General features: G+C 41.3%; 1 protein-coding gene and 1 non-coding gene across 5 annotated transcripts in view; both read left to right on the forward strand.

The window, feature by feature from the left end:
• The first annotated feature begins 476 nt into the window (after nt 1–476).
• The window catches only part of LOC114894671 (mpv17-like protein), a 171,238-nt gene continuing 152,845 nt past the window's right edge, over nt 477–18,869 (forward strand). For 3 of the 4 annotated variants that reach the window (XR_003793280.1, XM_029221607.1, XM_029221608.1), the window contains exons 1-4: nt 477–786; nt 3,415–3,485; nt 7,950–7,979; nt 8,063–8,168. Coding sequence is in view for 3 of the 4 variants with exons in the window: in XM_029221607.1 (XP_029077440.1) it covers nt 477–786; nt 3,415–3,485; nt 7,950–7,979; nt 8,063–8,168 (517 nt within the window). In the remaining variant the exon portion in view is untranslated. Of the gene's footprint in view, nt 787–3,414; nt 3,486–7,949; nt 7,980–8,062; nt 9,123–18,869 lie in introns of those variants that run through there. The other variant, XM_029221609.1, reaches the window with a different exon arrangement.
• TRNAG-CCC lies at nt 4,907–4,979 on the forward strand. The gene has a single exon. It is a non-coding gene; the product is annotated as a tRNA-Gly (tRNA).

The following is an 18,869-nucleotide window of genomic DNA, read 5'->3' on the forward strand; positions in this document are numbered from 1 at the left end:
AGCCAAAAATAAATAAATAAATAAATTATTTTTTTTTAAAAAGGGTCTTTAATGGTTTTCCGTGCAACTGTTACCACTATCTAATTATACAATAGTTCATCACCCCAAAAAAGAATCCCACACCCGGTTAGCAGTCACTTCGCATCCCCCCCATTGCCCATCCCCTTAAGTCTGTAAGGATTTGCCTGTTCTGGACATGACTTATAAGGGGTTAATGCATATGCGGACCAGCAGTATTTCAAAAGCTCAGCCTCCAGGATCGCCAGTGGCCACGGGATTGGTCGGTGCAGTTGGGTGTACGCGGGGCGCCCAATCGCCTTCGAGCGTGGAGAGGAGGCAGATGCAGGTGGCGGGAGACGGTACGCCGATGGCTGGGGGCAGAGGGCGGAGGCCGGGGGGTAGGGGGTAGGGGGCAGGGGGCGGTGGGCGTGGCCCGGAGCTGGCGGCGGTCGCTGGCCGGCGCCCAGGGCACGGGCATGGCGGGCTGGTGGCGGGAGCTCCTAAGCACCGTCCGGCGCTACCCTTGGCCCACGAACGTGCTGCTCTACGCCGCGCTCTTCTCAGCCGGCGACGCGCTGCAGCAGCAGCTGCGGGGCGGCCCTGCTGACTGGCGGCAGACGCGGCACGTGGCCACCGTGGCCGTGGCCTTCCACGCGAATTTCAACTACGTGTGGCTGCGCCTGCTGGAGCGCGCGCTGCCGGGGCGCGCGCCGCGCGCCGTCCTGGCCAAGGTGCTGTGCGACCAGGCGTTCGGCGGGCCGGTGTACGTCTCTGCCTTCTACTTCGGTGAGAAGCCGGGCCAGGCACCTGGGGGCCGGAACTGGGGGACGGAGGCGGATCCGGAATTGGGGGACGAGAGGCAGGGGTCGGGGTTTCAGGGGCTGGGACCAGGCAGGAGCCTGGGGCTCTGGGGGCCGGGGACCGGGGCTGGAATCCTGGGGTGGGGGCCAGGGTTCAGGAGACTGGGAGGGTCTGGATGAGGGCCGGAGGTCGAGGTGCGAGGGTCGAGAAGTTTGGGGACCGTGGATTAACAGGATTGAGGGGAAAGAAATTGAGGGAAGGTTGCCGGAGAGGCCAGGAATTAGGGGGCCAGGTCGCAGTTCGGACGCTGGGTTGCCCGTAGTCTGGGGCTGGAGGTTTCAGGGGGCCTGGGGCGTACGTAGGCCGGAAGTGGGGAGGCAGGGCTGGGGATCCATTTTCCCCTGATAAAGGTCCACGGGAACGTCGAGGAGACCCCAGCTTGCTACCATGTCAGCTGTGAGCCCCGTGACCATGTTGTGGGGCGGGGTCTCCTTTCCACTGGCGGGATACTCCTTTTCAACATACAAACAAAAGGTGAGGGGATTCAGGATGGTGCGGGCAGAGCCGGTGGAATCTGAGGTGCGGCCCGGTTCCCCTCAAAATGTGTGCTCAGGGTGGTAGTCCTGCTTTTGTAACAAGGGGGTCCCATCCCCATATCAAAACCCACAGAAAATGTCAGGAGACCTCGGACCCCTGCCATGAGAGGACTCTGTACCTGTGAGGGTCTGGGGACCCCCCTCCTCAAAAAGTCCACCCTGGAGCCTGAGGGCCTGACTTTGGGAACCTTTCTTAGCGCCCTAAATTCTAAAAACAATGTCAAGGGCTTTGTGGCCTTCATCTTCATAGCGTTTTCTATTGCTTGGAAGGGAGTGGGCAGGCGAGGGGCACCCAATCCCCTAAGAAAATTCAAGGGTCCTGGGCCTGGCCTTGGCATTGGGGATCACAGATCCCCCAAGGGGTCTTGTCAGTGGCTGTTGGTGCTTTCTTCTAAACTGTGTTGAAGTGGTCAAGTCACCACTTTGAAGGAACCTACACTGCCCCTTGGATCTTATTTTGGGGGCCAGAGTCACTCACAGCCTCCACAGGAAACATGCCTGATGCAGTGCCAACCACATGGCCCATGGGGTCAGTGAGGTCAGGGGATAGAGGACCTGAGACCAGGAGCTGCCTGATTTATCAGAAGATCTGTCTCTGATCCCAGCGCGTGACTTCCAGGCCAGATTGGCAAACAGGTTCCTCATGCCTGTTACTGCAGTGCCCTTGTACTCTGGTGATGGGATGGAGGGTTGGGAGCTGCTGGCATTTGGGAGTCAGATTCCTATCTAATCCTCAAACAACCCAGTGAGGCAGGTATTGTTATTCCCATGTTACAGGCAAGGAAACTGAGGCTCAAAGGGATAAACGACCTGCCCGAAAGCAACACAATCCATGTTATGGTCTTCATCTCCCTGGGGGATGTCAGCGTTCCTGAAACCAGAAAGATGCTGCAGTCACAGGGCTGCTGGGGCCTGTGGTTCAAGCCCGAGGCCCCTGAAACCGATTCTTGCCCACATTGCTTCTTTGTTTTGCATTTCAGATTTCTGGGCCCTGTTTCCCTCTCCTCATGTTAAACTGAAGGGGGAATGGTGGGAAGGGGGTGGGTTGGATGTTTGTTCAAGGCACTTCAAACCTGGAAATTGCCTGTATCAGATGTTCCTTTGTGCTGGGGCTGCCTTGGGAGGTAGAATAGTTGTGATTGAAAGGTCTGGCTCGGAATCCACACCTGGGTTGGACTTGGATCACTATCAACCTCTCTGAGCTCTTTTCCTCCTCTGCAGCTCCATCATCCTTAGCTGAGGGTTAGGAGAGTCAGATGAAAGAAAACACATCAAGTGCTTAGCCCTTAATTAGTGCTGGGTAAGTGGAATACTATTACCAATATTGGGCTCGGTTTTCTTACCGGTCCTGTTCTAAGAATCCCCTGCAATTGACTGAAAAGATTTTATTTCCCCTTCTTCCTAATCAGAGTTGGAGGAGACTTTTTAAAGCACTGTCATTTTCACACCTTTCCTAAAATAGGAGGGTTTTGTCCTTGTTCCCTGACTTCCTTTTCAGGGTTGTTGAACGTCAAAGTTTTCCAGATGTTTTTAGGAAGTCTGAACTGGTGTTCTGCTTTCAAATTCCATTTAGAAAGTCTCTTAGATGGGAAATCTGCAGTTGCTAGAATACCCAGAGTCCAGCAGCCTTTTTGTAAAAGAAGGAAATTAAATTTTTTTAATTTTAAACATTTCACAACATGTTTTGAAGGGAGAGAAGAAAAGTCACCAATAGTCCCACCATGCTAACACTGAGGTTTTTGTGAATTCTCTAACAGCTTTTTAAAAAAATAATCATTCTGCTATAACTCGGTACCCTGCTATTCTCAGTTCATATTTATCATCACTTTAAAATTTACCTAACTTTAGAATGGAGATTATCTTTTGTTTTCACTGTTGGGTCAGACGGAACATACTGAGTTAGTGATAGTGGTGGTTACCTTGCATATTGGAATAGAAAACTTGAACATGAGCTGTTATACAGTATTCTTCGTATTAAATCTTTTACAATTCTTCTGGTGTGTGTTTTTTCAAATAGGTATGAGTATTCTCCAGGAAAAGGATGACATATTTTTGGACCTGAGACAGAAATTCTGGAATACATATAAGGTAAGACAGACTTTTGAAAATACGACCAGGATCTTTTTGTACTTTTTAACATTAAATACATTTAAATAAAAATATTCTTGGGTTTCCCTGGTGGCGCAGTGGTTGAGAGTCCGCCTGCCGATGCAGGGGACGCAGGTTTGTGCCCCGGTCTGGGAAGATCCCACATGCCGCGGAGTGGCTGGGCCCGTGAGCCATGGCCGCTGAGCCTGCGCGTCTGGAGCCTGTGCTCCGCAACGGGAGAGGCCACAACAGTGAGAGGCCCGTGTACCACAAAAAAAAAAAAAAAAATTCTTAAATTAGGGCTCCAGTTGGTTGGCACAGGGTACTATATTTTGACAGATCTTAAATTTGTTTTGATAGTTGAATGAGAAGCTTTAAGAGTGTCTATATGTGTCTCTGAATTTTAGTCAATGTTCACAACGATTTCTGACATTCTTATATTTATTCTTGTTAGTGATCACGGTGATTTTTTTGGAACCAAAGAAGTTATTGCAAAATAGGAATAGTAGAATGTGAGTGGCTTAATGGAATCATTCTCACATTTAGAGCTGATGTTTCCAAGTGTGCATTCTGCTGAGTCCCTATGAAAGGAACCTTCTTGACATCACAGAGGTATTTACAGAAAAGGAAGATGTTTCCCAGGGTTATCCTGAGGCTGGAATCAAGTCACCTCTTGTCCTGTTTGCTCAGTACAAATATATATATGATCCAATCCCACAAATATCTATTCATTTATTCAATGAAGATTTATTGAGCAGTGTCCTCAAGACCTGGCAGAGTCAGGGATGCTTTCCATCTCTGGCCTAGTGTGATTCTATTAATGACAATGTTTGATTCTATTTGATTCTATTAATGACAATGAGGTGAATTTTCAGGATTCCAGAACATACACAGCCTTGTCTAGGGCTCCACATCTACTTAATTCCTGATCAAAAGCAGTGCCAAGCCACCCCCAGCCATCCCGCCACCCTCACCCACACCCCCAGCATCTTCTGTTGAACTATTTTGAGCATGAGAACCATTATCACCCGCTTGGTGGTTGAAGGCAGATGACAGGGAGGGTGGAAGCCACATGCTGCCGAGCCCCTCTGGGGGGAAAAGCATTCAGAACTCTTGTTACTTCTCTTGAGGCAAAAATTATGGGCCCATGGTGACATCCAAATATGATTTTCTTCTGCTTTACTTTGGGAAAGGAACAAATTTGCCCATGATGTCATAGATCTCATGGAGATAGGTACATCTGACATTTATACATTTATACGAAGAGCAAGCCAAGCAGAGTTGTAAAAGAAAGGGGCTTTGACCAAGGATTTGCAGATGTTTCAGATTCTCCTTCTTTGATGAAGACATACAGGCTATCTTCATTGGGTAGAAACGTGGCGACTTTTACACACCTTTTTAAAAACAGTGGTTCTGGGATTTCCCTGGTGGTCTAGCGGTTAAGACTCTTCACTCCCAATGCAGGGGGCCCAGGTTCGATCCCTGGTCAGGGAACGAGATTCCACATGCCGCAACTAAAGATCCCGCACGCAGCAACGAAGATCCTGGGTGCTGCAACTAAGACCTGGTACAGCCAAATAAATAAATAAATAAATATTTTTAAAAAAACAAAAACAAAAAGCAAAACACAACAAAAACAGTGGTTCCAAATGAGTCAGTTGTATCTATGCCCTTGAGAAGAAAGAGGGTACCGGCAGTCTGATGCCCAGCACCATTTGTGGACTTTCCTGAAGATCTCCCATAACAAGAAACTATCTGCTAGGTATTGCACTAGGTGTTAGCAGAAGATAACACAAAACATATATAGATATAGATACAGATATAGAGAGATATACACGCACCCACATTGCTACTGTCTTTAAGGGACTTACAATGTAGTGGGGTAGATAGACAAGTAAATAGACAAACATTAACCTCAATGCCAGGAGCAGTGCTCAGAGCATGCAAATGGGTACTTAGCACAGCACGGAGATGTAAGGGTGCGGCTCAAGGAAAGCTTCCGGGGGCAGGTTATGCCTGAGCGGAGTCTTAAAGAACTCAGGGGAGTTAGGCGGATACCTGGGGCCTTTCCAGGGGCAGAAGGAGCAGAGGAAGGAATGCATAAAACACTGTGGTGTACCTGTAAGGGAGAAACTACAAGAGATGCTATTCATAGAATATAAGATATGAATTGAGGAACAACTGCAAATGACTTTGGATCTTGGAAGGTGTTGAAGGCCATGCCAAGGATCTTGAACTTAAGTGATTACTGGCAAGGGAGACGAGTTAGAGGGTTACTGTGACCAAGTTCACGTAAGAAATCGTGAAGCAGTGGGCAGAGGAAGGATTTCAAAAATACTTAGGAGATAGAATTGGTAGGTCTTGATGATGGATTGGAAGTAGGGTTGATGGGCAAGGACACATCTACGGTGACCCACCCGCATTTACTGGGTAGCACGCAGCATTCTGTAAGCAAGAGCCCACTTTTCTCTCCCAGTTATTTGCTTATTTCTCTGTTATCAGTAGGGACTCAGGGATTCCCATTTTTTCGATGGTTTATAATTCATTGCTGTGTTTAATTATTTTTGTTTTGCAAATGTCCCAGACTTGGCCAGTGAGAGTTGCGTCAAGCTGGCTCCTATTTCCTTGTGATAGTCCCCCCATCTTTTTTTTTTTTTTAAGCCACTTCCTTACTTTATATCATAAAGATAGATGTTCTAGGCTCATCTTGTACCTTGTACCTGCCCTACTCTGGCCCTGGAATCAACCATTTCTTTGAGGAGTCCTTTTTCCTTTTTGTGGGGAATGGCATGGGAGACCAAGATCTGCACACTGAGTGAGGCTACATTCTGAAGAAAAAAAATTGCCATAAGAAGTGAAGCCATGTTTGGATGGGTTTTTCCTAAAGTAGTAAATTCTTTTTTTTTTTAAATAAATTTATTTATTTATTCATTTATTTAATTTTTGGCTGTATTGGGTCTTCGCTGCTGCACGCGGGTTTTCTCTAGTTGCTGAGAGCGGGGGCTACTCTTTGTTGCGGTGCGCGGGCTTCTCATTGCGGTGGCTTCTCTTGTTGCAGAGCATGGGCTCTAGGCACGTGGGCTTCAGTAGTTGTGGCCCGCGGACTCTAGAGCACAGGCTCAGTAGTTGTGGTGCACAGGCTTAGTTGCTCCACGGCATGTGGGATCTTCCCGGACCAGGGCTCGAACCCATGTCTCCTGCGTTGGCACGTGGATTCTTAACCACTGCATCACCAGGGAAGCCCCTAAAGTAGTAAATTCTTAAATGAGTATACACTTTAAACTTTAAATAGCTTTTATTGCAACAGTTTATTATAGAAACTTTAGAAAATAAAAATTAGTAAAAACAAAAAAAATAATACCACCTTTATATTACTAGTGTAATACCACTTGTAAGGACTATTTTAAAAACCTCTAGCTTTTTTTTTTAAGATATAATTTACATACCAAGATCTCTATCTTTAAAAAAAAAATCCATAATGATGACTCTTTTGTCAGAATGAAGAGGTTAAAGCCTGTTAAAATAAATCCATCTTTTTTTTTTTGGCCACACTACGCGGCTTGCAGGATCTTAGTTCCCTGACCAGAGATCAAACCTGGGCCCCACCAGTGAAAGCCCCGAGTCCTCACCCCTGGACCACCAGGGAATTCTCACAAATAAATACATCTTAAAAGCTAAACTTATTCTGTAGCATGAAGTAGTTAGAATATATTATTATCAAATCACCATAAAGAACAGTTTAGAGTTTTAAAAATTGATTGATGATCCTGTATTTTATCAGTATTTCCCTTGCATCATTTGCATGGGCAAACAGGAAAATTGCAATATATAAATATGTGTTGTGGACTTCCCTCGTGGCTCAGTGGTTAAGAACCTGCCTGCCAATGCAGGGGACATGGGTTCGAGCCCTAGTCCGGGAAGATCCCACATGCCGTGGAGCAACTAAGTCCGTGAGCCACAGCTACTGAGCCTGCATGCCACAACTACTGAAGTCTGCGCGCCTAGAGCCCGTGCTCCACAACAAGAGAAGCCACCACAATGAGAAGCCCGCATACCACAACAAAGAGTAGCCCCCCCTCGCCACAACTAGAGAAAGCCCGCACGCAGCAACGAAGGCCCAACGCAGCCAAAAGTAAAATATAAATAAATTTAAATAAATAAATATGTGTTGTTATTTTGAAAGCAGTTGTCTTCCAGAATTGGTACTGATTCAGGTAGACTTTTTATTGTAAATTTGTGAATATAATAAAAATCTTTATTCCTGTGCCTAACGGCTGTTTGTACAACTCCTTACCCTCTTCCACTCAAGAGACCATAAGTAGTCTAATTTAATCTGCTTAGTCTGAAATGTAATACCGCGTCCACATTCCACCCACCTGGTGTTTCTTAATGCTTTATAGAAAGAACTGTGTGATCGTTTTGTGCGATTAAAAAGCATCCTAATAAAGTTTTTCTTTATTCCAGAGTGGTCTGATGTACTGGCCTTTTGTACAGGTGAGTTTCAAACTACTTAGAATGCCAACTCATGGGTCTGGTTTATATGGAGCCCTAAAAGACTCTTTCTCTCTCTGTTATAGCTGACCAACTTCAGCCTCGTTCCTGTTCACTGGAGAACAGCTTACACTGGGCTCTGTGGTTTTCTGTGGGCCACTTTCCTCTGCTTTTCACAACAGGGTGGTGATGGTACCTTGAAGTCAGCTTTTACTTTCCTTTATATAAAGGGAAAAAATGAAGTTGAAAGACCCCCAGAGAAATGACAAGTCAAGAACTCCCTGAAATTGCCTAATTTTTTTCCCTTAAATGCAGAGGATTGCCTGCAGATGAAGTACCCTGCTTACCAGTTATGTGCTGCATTTTGAAGAATTACTATTCTGTAGACCCGATTGTTTTGTTTTGTTTTGTTTTTTTATTGCGGTACGCAGGCCTCTCACTGTTGTGGCCTCTCCCGTTGCGGAGCACAGGCTCCGGACTCGCAGGCTCAGCGGCCATGGCTCACGGGCCTAGCCGCTCCGCGGCATATGGGATCTTCCCGGACTGGGGCACGAACCCGTGTCCCCTGCATCGGCAGGTGGACTCTCAACCACTGCGCCACCAGAGAAGCCCGACCCAATTGTTTTTTAATTAGCAATGATAACTTTCAATTCTATTCAGATCTCCTTTTTTTCATTCTAATCCGAAAGTATTATTGATACTTCTCTAGTATTTTCTCTTCCCTAATACTTTGGTTAATATCAATAACAGTGGCAGAATGGCAGTTTATAATCATTACTATTTCTGGTCCAATATTTTATTGCCAGTTGATTTAAGGAGCTTCCATTTTGATTGTACACATCTCTCTTCTAAAATCTCGGGTTATCTCTTAAACACTTTTGGCTCGGATTACCTTTTATACCAAAAATAGTCCTTATAGTTAATTTCTGTTTACACAGAATTCAATCAGGAATATGGAATAACCAGATTTTCCCCTAAAATGCTGTATAATAATTTATTGTTATGCTAATACTAAAGTTCTGCAAGTACGTTTTATGTATGAAGAAATGTGCACAGTGTATGATTAGTGTTCTGTATAGAGTGTATTTTACTGATGTCTTCTACTTTTATAGTTTTTAATTATTTTTTTAGTTAATGTTTTTTAGTTTTCAGCATAGTCACTTGGCTAAATATCCCATTTCCTAGATATACGAAATATATAAAATATTTCGCTTTTAAAAGAAATATATTGAGTGAAGTTTCTAAAAAAAATTAATAAGTTTTCTTCTGGAAGGGAGAACTCTATTCCATAAAGTTCCAGGGAAAATGGTTACCCCAAATTCACACTGATGTTATCTTTTTTAAAATTAGTGCTTTAACATAAATCTTTATAGGTAATCTTTAAAGTGTACATGAGAAACTTGATCCAGTTTTTCAGATTTACTCAGTTTTTCTAACTTCAAAACCAGTGGGTTTAACAATTATTTGACTATTTCAAGAAGTTTTAGCAATTTTCACCTGAGAATTGCATCACTATTCTGTTGCTTCCCATGGAGTGTTTCACAGATTTAAAGATGTGAAGCACTGAGATATTAATATATTTATCTTGAGAATTTATATTTAAGATTAATTTAAGAATGTATGCCTAAATATTTTAAGCATATAATTTATATAACTTGTAATATAAATATACATGTCATAAGTAAATAACTTTTAAGTGTGGATTTATTTGAATTTAACAGATATGAATATATTTTACATTATTGGGGCAAGAGTAAGGAAATTTCTAGATAGTTTAATTCTAAAATAATTTTTTTTCAGTAGTTTTAAAAGTAGTTCGTAAAACAGAAGAGCTATTTCACAACATATAAGACACGTTTTGTCATTTGAAAAGAATATCCAGAGTATATAGAAAGAACTACCTGGCAATCTTTTAGATGAGCTTCAATATTACTTATGGTGGAAGAATAGTGTTTGGGAAAATATTTCAGAAAATGAACCTTGTTTATACTGTCGAGGGGGAAAAGCTTATTATTCATAAACGTATGATAATCTTTACTCAATAATGTGTTACTCTGTACTGTAGAGAGAATATGTAGCATGTATTCTCTGAATTTTTGCAAATAATACCCTTTTAATTTTTATGCAGGACTACTTTTTTTTTTGGTGTGAGAAATGGAACTCATTCGAAATAATGCAGTGTTTGTTTTAAAATGCTGCTGTCCTTGGTAAAACACGCTCTCAACCTTCCAGTGTTTAGAACAGAGCAGGTGGCTCTTATTCTTCTTCCACGTTTTCCCATTCATAAGGTTTCTTTAACTTTCTTGTGTGTTGCCACCTGGCCCCTTTTCTGGCCCCCTGGTTGCTCAGGCAAAGGCAAAACCTTTCATTGATTTCCCTTGACAGAGTTGAGGTAGACTGGATTTTCAAAACAACTTTACCTAATACGTGTAGAAAACAAAAGGGAAATTTAGAGGATGTTGAAGCATTTTTTTGAAAAAAGTTTACAGAATATTGCTTTTTGATCCTGGGTCCTGGCATTTGAGGTATTTACGTTGTAACTCTAATGGCACCTACCCAGCTTTCCTACTTTTCTGATGCCCTGATGGTCATTGTATGGTTATGCCATTGGCCACCACTACTGGGGAGTTGTCTCCTTGGCCCTGCTACCAGTAAAATCAAGAGTGCCCAGTCCCATCTTTTTGGACTCGTGGTTTCCATTTCCAGTCTCAGATATAGGCCTTTTACCCAGATAACTGAAAAATGATTACTCAGTTCAGGGGAGATCTTTTCCTTCTATACAAGTGGATGCAACCATCCTTATAGTCCACCAGGATAACCATAGTAGATAAAATTTCATAACCCTTATGTAAATAATAAATGTTATTAAAGGGCCACTGTAGGGATGTGAAGAGGGTAAACAACAAGGTGATAACTGTTAAAAGAAGTCCGTGGTCTAGTTGGGAGTATAAGTGAAGAAATTGATAATCAGGTTCTCAGGACATCTAATCCGATTCATCATTCATTGCTTGAACAGCATCCGTGACAAGTGGTCAATAGAAAGCTTGAATATTACTCAAGTAATGCCTCCCAGCTGTAGGTTAGTGACATAAGCAGTAGGTACTTTGAAATCATGGTGCCCGAGGCAACCTGGGAAGGCTCCATGGAGGAGATGCCTGAGCTGGGTCTTGAAGGATGGAAAGTCGCAAGACTGAAGGTCTGTGAACTGGAGTGGTGATGATAGGATCAGATGAGATGAGATCTTGAAAGAGAGAGAAGAAAAAGAAAAGGCATTTAAGTTCTAAATTAGAGGGAAATTTCCATTGGCTGTTCCTCAACTTTGAATAAAGTAGATGTTTCTGTCCAGCTTACTTGTAATTAAAAATCATGCATAATTTGTAACCTATCAGTCTTTTTCATTTGTAGGAAAATTAATGAAAGTTATTCCCTTTTAGCTATATCATAGTGGGTTTGGTGAGGAAAAATTAGGCAATGTGAGAGTTTACAAGTCTGCAATTTTTTTTGCATAAAAATTTCTGATAACAAGTTTGAGAGTGGCATGTAAAAATATTTTCCTCAAAATCTGTCAGTAAGGTAATTCAGCAGACAAAGTGATTATCTGCCCACTACACAGTCAGTGAAATTTTGCATTTAGGGGTTCATGAGATTTTGCATTTAGGGGTTCATTTAGGGGTTCATGAAGGGTGCTTTAGGAAAACTTTATCTTATTTGTATTGATGTTTTGGGGGGCCAGAATAAGAAAAGTGTTTAATGAATCAGAGAAATTACAGCTACTAAAAGATATTTCGAAGAGAAAAACAGTTTCACATTCTAGTACTTCATTAATAATTGCAATTTTGGTTTTTAATACTTTGAAGAAAATTTTGTTTCATTTCTTTCACTGTAAAGCACATAGATATAGAGATTTAACTTTGGTATTTCAGGTTGTGTCTAAATAAGGCCTCCAAATCAACTGTGTTAACCACAACCAAATTAAACATAGATAGTCTCTCTAATTGAGGTAGATGACCCAGAATTACAATTTCTAACTCACCCATACTTTATTTCTCTCCAAGAATTGTTATCCTTTAGGATTCATTTGAAGCTATTGAAAAATATCTTTTGCTAGGTGGGCAATTTACTTTTAGTTCAGTGAAATTTTATGTGAATTTCTATAGTGTTTGCCAAAACAAATTATACCCAGAACACGCTTAACCATATATTCTGGAGGCAGCTTTTGTTTGAAATTAGGTTCATTAAATTAGAAATTTAATGGATTTTTTGTGCCTGAAGATCTTGACCTTGCATTGACTACACTTAACCTAGTTTTACCCACAATGTTTAGAATCTAAAGGAACAGAAAATGCAATTAAACAACTATTGAAAACTTTTCTTTTAATAATGGGGAATAAGTGAAAGGGGAAATCTGGAGATTAACAATAAAGGATGTACTTGGAATTTCAAGCTACTGTGAGCAGTAGCCAACCAAGTGAATAAAATGGAATAGTTAGTAACTGAGTAACATTCTTGGCATATATCAGTTAGAAGCGTATCGTTTTTTAGTTCTCTTCCCCCTTGTTTCTTCCTTTCCTTCAATCTTTATTTGTCTATACCTTCCTTTCTTTCTCTGTCGAATGGCCATAACAAGCCCCCTTCTCCTGTCCTTCATCCCTCCCTAACCCTGACCACCCAAGACAATCCAAGGGGACAGAATAACTGTGATGAAGTTAGGGATCAGACTACTTAAGTGACATAACAGCCATGATGTAGAGAGATGGTAGCAGAGCCTCCTCTTTGGATCTTTTCTTCCCTCTGGGGGAAGAAAATGTGGAAGGATCAATCAGCCCTAGGGAGAATTTTGAAGTGAGTGAACATTCTGGAGGCAGCTTCCATTAGAAATTAGGTTCATTTTCTGAAAGTATTAGAAAGTTAATGGGTCCTTGTACTTGAAGATTTTGACCTTGAAGTGTCCCCTTTCTTTTCAGAGATCCTCTCCTTCCTCTGGATGCCCGTTCCCTGCATTCTCTCTGACTTAGTGCGATATCTTCCAAATCAGTTCTCATGTCTTTTCCTCACCTCTCAAAACTCCCATTCTCTCTATCTGACTGATTTCAGCTACATTTAGAAAAGTAGGTTTATTAAGCTAATTTACTGAGATGTGGATGACAGCCTTTCTAGTTGAGTTTTGTTTTGTTTTGTTTTAATTGCTAACACAAATGAATCTCTGGATGGAATTTTAGTACCTATTGCTGTGGTGGGAGGGGGTGGAGATAAGAGGGTATTTTGCGGCAAGAAGACCTCTGAGACACTTTACATTATGCTGTCTATCATTGCAATGTATTGTGAACCTTCCACAATAGATAATCATTATCTGTTTGCATATTTGTATTCCCTTCTAGACTGAGCTTCTGGAGGGAAGAATATATTTCTTATGCATACTTGTATCTGAAATGTCTAGCACAGTGTTGGGCATGTAGCAGAGGCCCTGTAATACTGCTGAATGAATGAATGTAATTTGGATTTCTCATCTTTGTTTTTTGCCTCTGGACTGCTGCTGAGCAGTCTGGACTGATGGCCCTTTCATTTTCATCCCCATGTGCAGGCAGCTGTTTCTGTCTTAAGCTGGGCACAGTCCAGACCTTCACCTACTTTGGCCTCAGACCCATAAAATTGTCTTTTCTTGGAGGTGGTTATGACTTGCAGGCTTTGATGCCCCTGGCCCAACTTGCACATACCCTCTGAAAACCATCTCGTCACACCTCTCTCCAGATCTACAAAGACTGGATTGTTTGTCTTTAATAATTGGGTGGAGGGGGCTTCCCTGGTGGCACAGTGGTTAAGAATCTGCCTGCTAATGCAGGGGACGTGTTTGAGCCCTGGTCCAGGAAGATACCACATGTTGCGGAGCAACTAAGCCCATGCGCCACAACTACTGAGCCTACGCTCTAGAGCCTGCGAGCCACAACTACTGAGCCCACGCGCCACAACTACTGAAGCCCGTGCGCCTAGAGCCTGTGCTCCACAACAAGGGAAGTCACCTCAATGAGAAGCCCATGCACCGCAATGAAGAGTAGCCCCCGCTCGCCGCGACTAGAGAAAGCCGACGTGCAGCAACCAAGACCGAACACAGCCAAAAATAAAAAAAATTTTAAAAGGGTGGAGGGAATTCCCTGCAGTCCAGTGGTTAGAACTCCATGCTTCCACTGCAGGGGCCCTGGGTTTGATCCCTGGTCAGGGAACTAAGATCCCACAAGCCATGTGGCATGGCCAAAACAAAAAAGGGGGAATTGGGTGGAATCTTGATAGTTGGGCCTTCTCCAAACCACTAAATTACCCTTTGTGATGGTTAGTTTTATGTGTCCACTTGACTGGGCCACGGAGTGCCCAGATATTTGGTCAATCATTATTCTGGGTGTTTCTCTGAAGGTGTTTTTGGATGAGAGTAACATTTATATTGGTAGACTAAGTCAAGCAGATTGCCTTCCCTAATGTGGGTGGGCCTTGTCCAATCAGCTGAAGGCCTGAATAGAACAAAAAGGCTGGCCTCATCCCAAGTAATAGAATTCTTACTGCTTGACTGCCTTCAAACTGGGACATTGGCTTTTCTTCTACTGTTGGACTTGAACCATTGTATATATATATACCATATCTTCTTTATCCATTCATCTATTGATGGACATTTAGGTTGCTTCCATGTCTTGGGTATTGTAAATAGTGCTGCTATGAACATTGGAGTGCATGTATCTTTTCGAATTAGAGTTTTCTCCAGATATATGTCCAGGAGTGGGATTGTAGGATCATATGGTAGCTCTATTTTTAGTTTTTTAAGGAACCTCCATACTATTCTCCATAGTGGCTGCACTCATTTAACATTCCCATCAGGTCCCTTTCTGTTGTTTCAATATTATAATTGAACTGTTGTGGATATAATGGAAATAGTAAGTGGCTGTCAGGAAGTTAACTTGGAGGGTGGGAAATGGAATTCCTTTCCTTGTACCCATCTCTTAGCTTTTAGTTCTAGAATTTGAAGGGGGATAAAACAAATGAAAGTAACATGTAGAGTTCAGGTTTGTTAAATTTTCATGGGTCATTCTTTCTGAATGTCTTCTACATAAGGGTTGTAAATTGGAAAGTTGAAACAGAAACTGCTAAACCAAAGTGAAAATATTCCCTGTCCACTTGATTTCTTCAATAGCAGGCCTCTAAATTGAAGATTAAGAGAATGTTCTTAGGGGGAAAAAAAAGTATGTCAGTAAAGTTGTTGTACATTTGGCCAGTTTAACTTTTTGCTATGAAAGGAAAACGGGAAAAAGTCAGTTTATGCATGGGTTGAATGCCAGAGAAAACAATAATATTTAGAGGACTTAATAAAGGGACATGAAGTATTAAATTAATATACTGAACAGTAAGATACAGACCCACCACACAAAAATTATAATTTGCCAAGTTTTTGCAGTCTGTTTTTGCTCCATAATGATAAGTATTACTGAAGTGAACCACAATTTTCAGACTTTTGGCCAATAATGAATTTGTGAGAACAGTATTAGAGAATCTTCTGCAGGTGATGTGTGAATTTTTTTTTTAAGGGTGATAGGTAAGTTGCTTGTAATATGTTATTTATTTACCTCTTTATCTATTTATTTATGGCTGCATTGGGTTTTTGTTGCTGCTCCCGGGTCTCTAGTTGTGGCGAGCAGGGGCTACTCTTTGTTGCGGTGCGCGGGCTTCTCATTGCGGTGGCTTCTCTTGTTGTGGAAACAAGACCCATATATATGCTGTCTACAAGAGACCCACTTCAGACCTAGGGACACATACAGACTGAAAGTGAGGGGATGGAAAAAGATATTTCATGCAAATGGAAACCGAAAGTAAGCTGGAGTAGCAATTCTCATATCAGACAAAATAGACTTTAAAACAAAGACTATTACAAGAGACAAAGAAGGACACAACATAATGATCAAGGGATCAATCCAAGAAGAAGATATAACAATTGTAAATATTTATGCACCCAACATAGGAGGACCTCAATACATAAGGCAAATACTAACAGCCATAAAAGGGGAAATCGACAGTAACACAATCATAGTAGGGGACTTTAACACCCCACTTTCACCAATGGACATCATCCAAAATGAAAATAAATAAGGAAACACAAGCTTTAAATGATACATTACACTAGATGGACTTAATTTATATTTATAGGACATTCCATCCAAACACAACAGAATACACTTTCTTCTCAAGTGCTCATGGAACATTCTCCAGGATAGATCATATCTTGGGTCACAAATCAAGGCTTGGTAAATTTAAGAAAATTGAAATTGTATCAAGTATCTTTTCCGACCACAACGCTATGAGACTAGAAATCAAGTACAGGAAAAAATCTATAAGAAATACAAACACATGGAGGCTAAACACACTACTTATTAACCAAGAGATCACTGAAGAAATCAAAGAGGAAATAAAAAAAGACCTAGAAACAAATGACAGTGAAAAATCAATGACCCAAAACCTATGGGATGCAGCAAAAGCAGTTCTAAGAGGGAAGTTTATAGCAATACAATCCTACCTTAAGAAACAAGAAATATCTCAAATAAACAACCTAACCTTACACCTAAAGCAATTAGAGAAAGAACAAAAAACCCCCAAAGTTAGCAGAAGGAAAGAAATCATAAAGATCAGATCAGAAATAAATGAAAAAGAAATGAAGAAAACGGTAGCAAAGATCAATAAAACTAAAAGCTGGTTCTTTGAGAAGATAAACAAAATTGATAAACCATTAGCCAGACTCATCAAGAAAAAGAGGGAGAGGACTCAAATCAATAAAATTAGAAATGAAAAAGGAGAAGTTACAACTGACACTGCAGAAATACAAAGCATCCTGAGAGACTGCTGCAAGCAACTCTATGCCAATAAAATGGACAACCTGGAAGAAATTGACAAATTCTTAGAAAGGTATAACCTTCCAAGACTGAACGAGGAAGAAATAGAAAATATGAACAGACCAATCACAAGTAATGAAATTGAAACTGTGATTAAAAATCTTCCAACAAACAAAAGTCCAGGACCAGATGGCTTCACAGCCGAATTCTATCAAACATTTAGAGGAGAGCTAACACCTATCCTTCTCAAAGTCTTCCAAAAAATTGCACAGGAAGGAACAGTCCCAAAGTCATTCTATGAGGCCACCATCACCCTGATACCAAAACCAGACAAAGATGTCACAAAGAAAGAAAATTACAGACCAATATCACTCATGAATATAGATGCAAAAATCCTCAACAAAATACTAGCAAACAGAATCCAACAGCACATTAAAAGGATCATACACCATGATCAAGTAGGATTTATCCCAGGGATGCAAGGATTCTTCAATATATGCAAATCAATCAGTGTGGTACAACATATTAACAGACTGAAGGAGAAAAACCATATGATCATCTCAATAGATGCAGAGAAAGCTTTTGACAAAATTCAACACCGATTTATGATAAAAACTCTCCAGAAAGTAGGCATAGAGGGAATCTACCTCAACATAATAAAGGCCATATACGACAAACCCACAGCAAACATCATTCTCAATGGTGAAAAACTGAAAGCATTTCCTCTAAGATCAGGAACAAGACAAGGATGTCCACTGTCACCACTCTTATTCACCATAGTTTTGGAAGTCCTAGCCATGGCAATCAGAGAAGAAAAATAAAAGGAATACAAATTGGAAAAGAAGTTTGCAGATGACATGATACTATACATAGAGAATCCTAAAGATGCCACCAGAAAACTACTAGAGCTAATCAATGAATTTGGTAAAGCTGCAGGATACAAAATTAATGCACAGAAATCTCTTGCATTCCTATATACTAATGATGAAAAATCTGAAAGAGAAATTAAGGAAACCTGTTTACCATTGCATCAAAAAGAATAAAATACCTAGGAATAAACCTCCTTAGGGAGACAAAAGACCTGTATGCAGGAAAGTATAAGACACTGATGAAAGAAATTAAAGATGATACAAATAGATGGAGAGATATACCACGTTCTTGGATTGGAAGAATCAATATTGTGAAAATGACTCTACTACCCAAAGCAATCTACAGATTCAATGCAATCCCTATCAAACTACCAATGGCATTTTTTACAGAACTAGAACAAAAAATCTTAAAATTTGTATGGAGACACAAAAGACCCCAAATAGCCAAAGCAGTCTTGAGGGGAAAAAGCGGAGCTGGAGGAATCAGACTCCCTGACTTCAGACTATACTACAAAGCTACAGTAATCAAGACAATATGGTACTGACACAAAAACAGAAACATAGATCAATGGAACAAGATAGAAAGCCCAGAGATGAACCCACGCATCTGTGGTCAACTAATCTATGACAAAGGAGGCAAGGATATACAATGGAGAAAAGACAGTCTCTTCAATAAGTGGTGCTGGGAAAACTGGATAGCTACATGTAAAAGAATGAAATTAGAACACTTCCTAACACCATACACAAAAATAAACTCAAAATGGATTAAAGACCTAAATGTAAGACCGGACATTATAAAACTCTTAGAGGAAAATATAGGAAGAACACTCTTTGACATAAATCACAGCAAGATATTGTTTGATCCACCTCCTAAAGTAATGGAAATAAAAACAAAAACAAACAAATGGGACCTAACGAAACTTCAAAGCTTTTGCACAGCAAAGGAAACCATAAACAAGACGAAAAGACAACCCTCAGAAAGGGAGAAAATATTTGCAAATGAATCAATGGACAAAGGATTAATCTCCAAAATATATAAACAGCTCATGCAGCTTAATAATAAAAAGAAACCCAACCCAATCCAAAAGTGGGCAGAAGAGCTAAACAGACATTTCTTCAAAGAAGACATACAGGTGGCCAAGAAGCACATGAAAAGTTGCTCA

The sequence above is a fragment of the Monodon monoceros genome, unplaced genomic scaffold, assembly GCF_005190385.1.
Source record: "Monodon monoceros isolate NGI ecotype Baffin Bay Population unplaced genomic scaffold, NGI_Narwhal_1 Super_Scaffold_13, whole genome shotgun sequence".
In the NCBI taxonomy this organism is placed as follows: Eukaryota; Metazoa; Chordata; class Mammalia; order Artiodactyla; family Monodontidae; genus Monodon; species Monodon monoceros.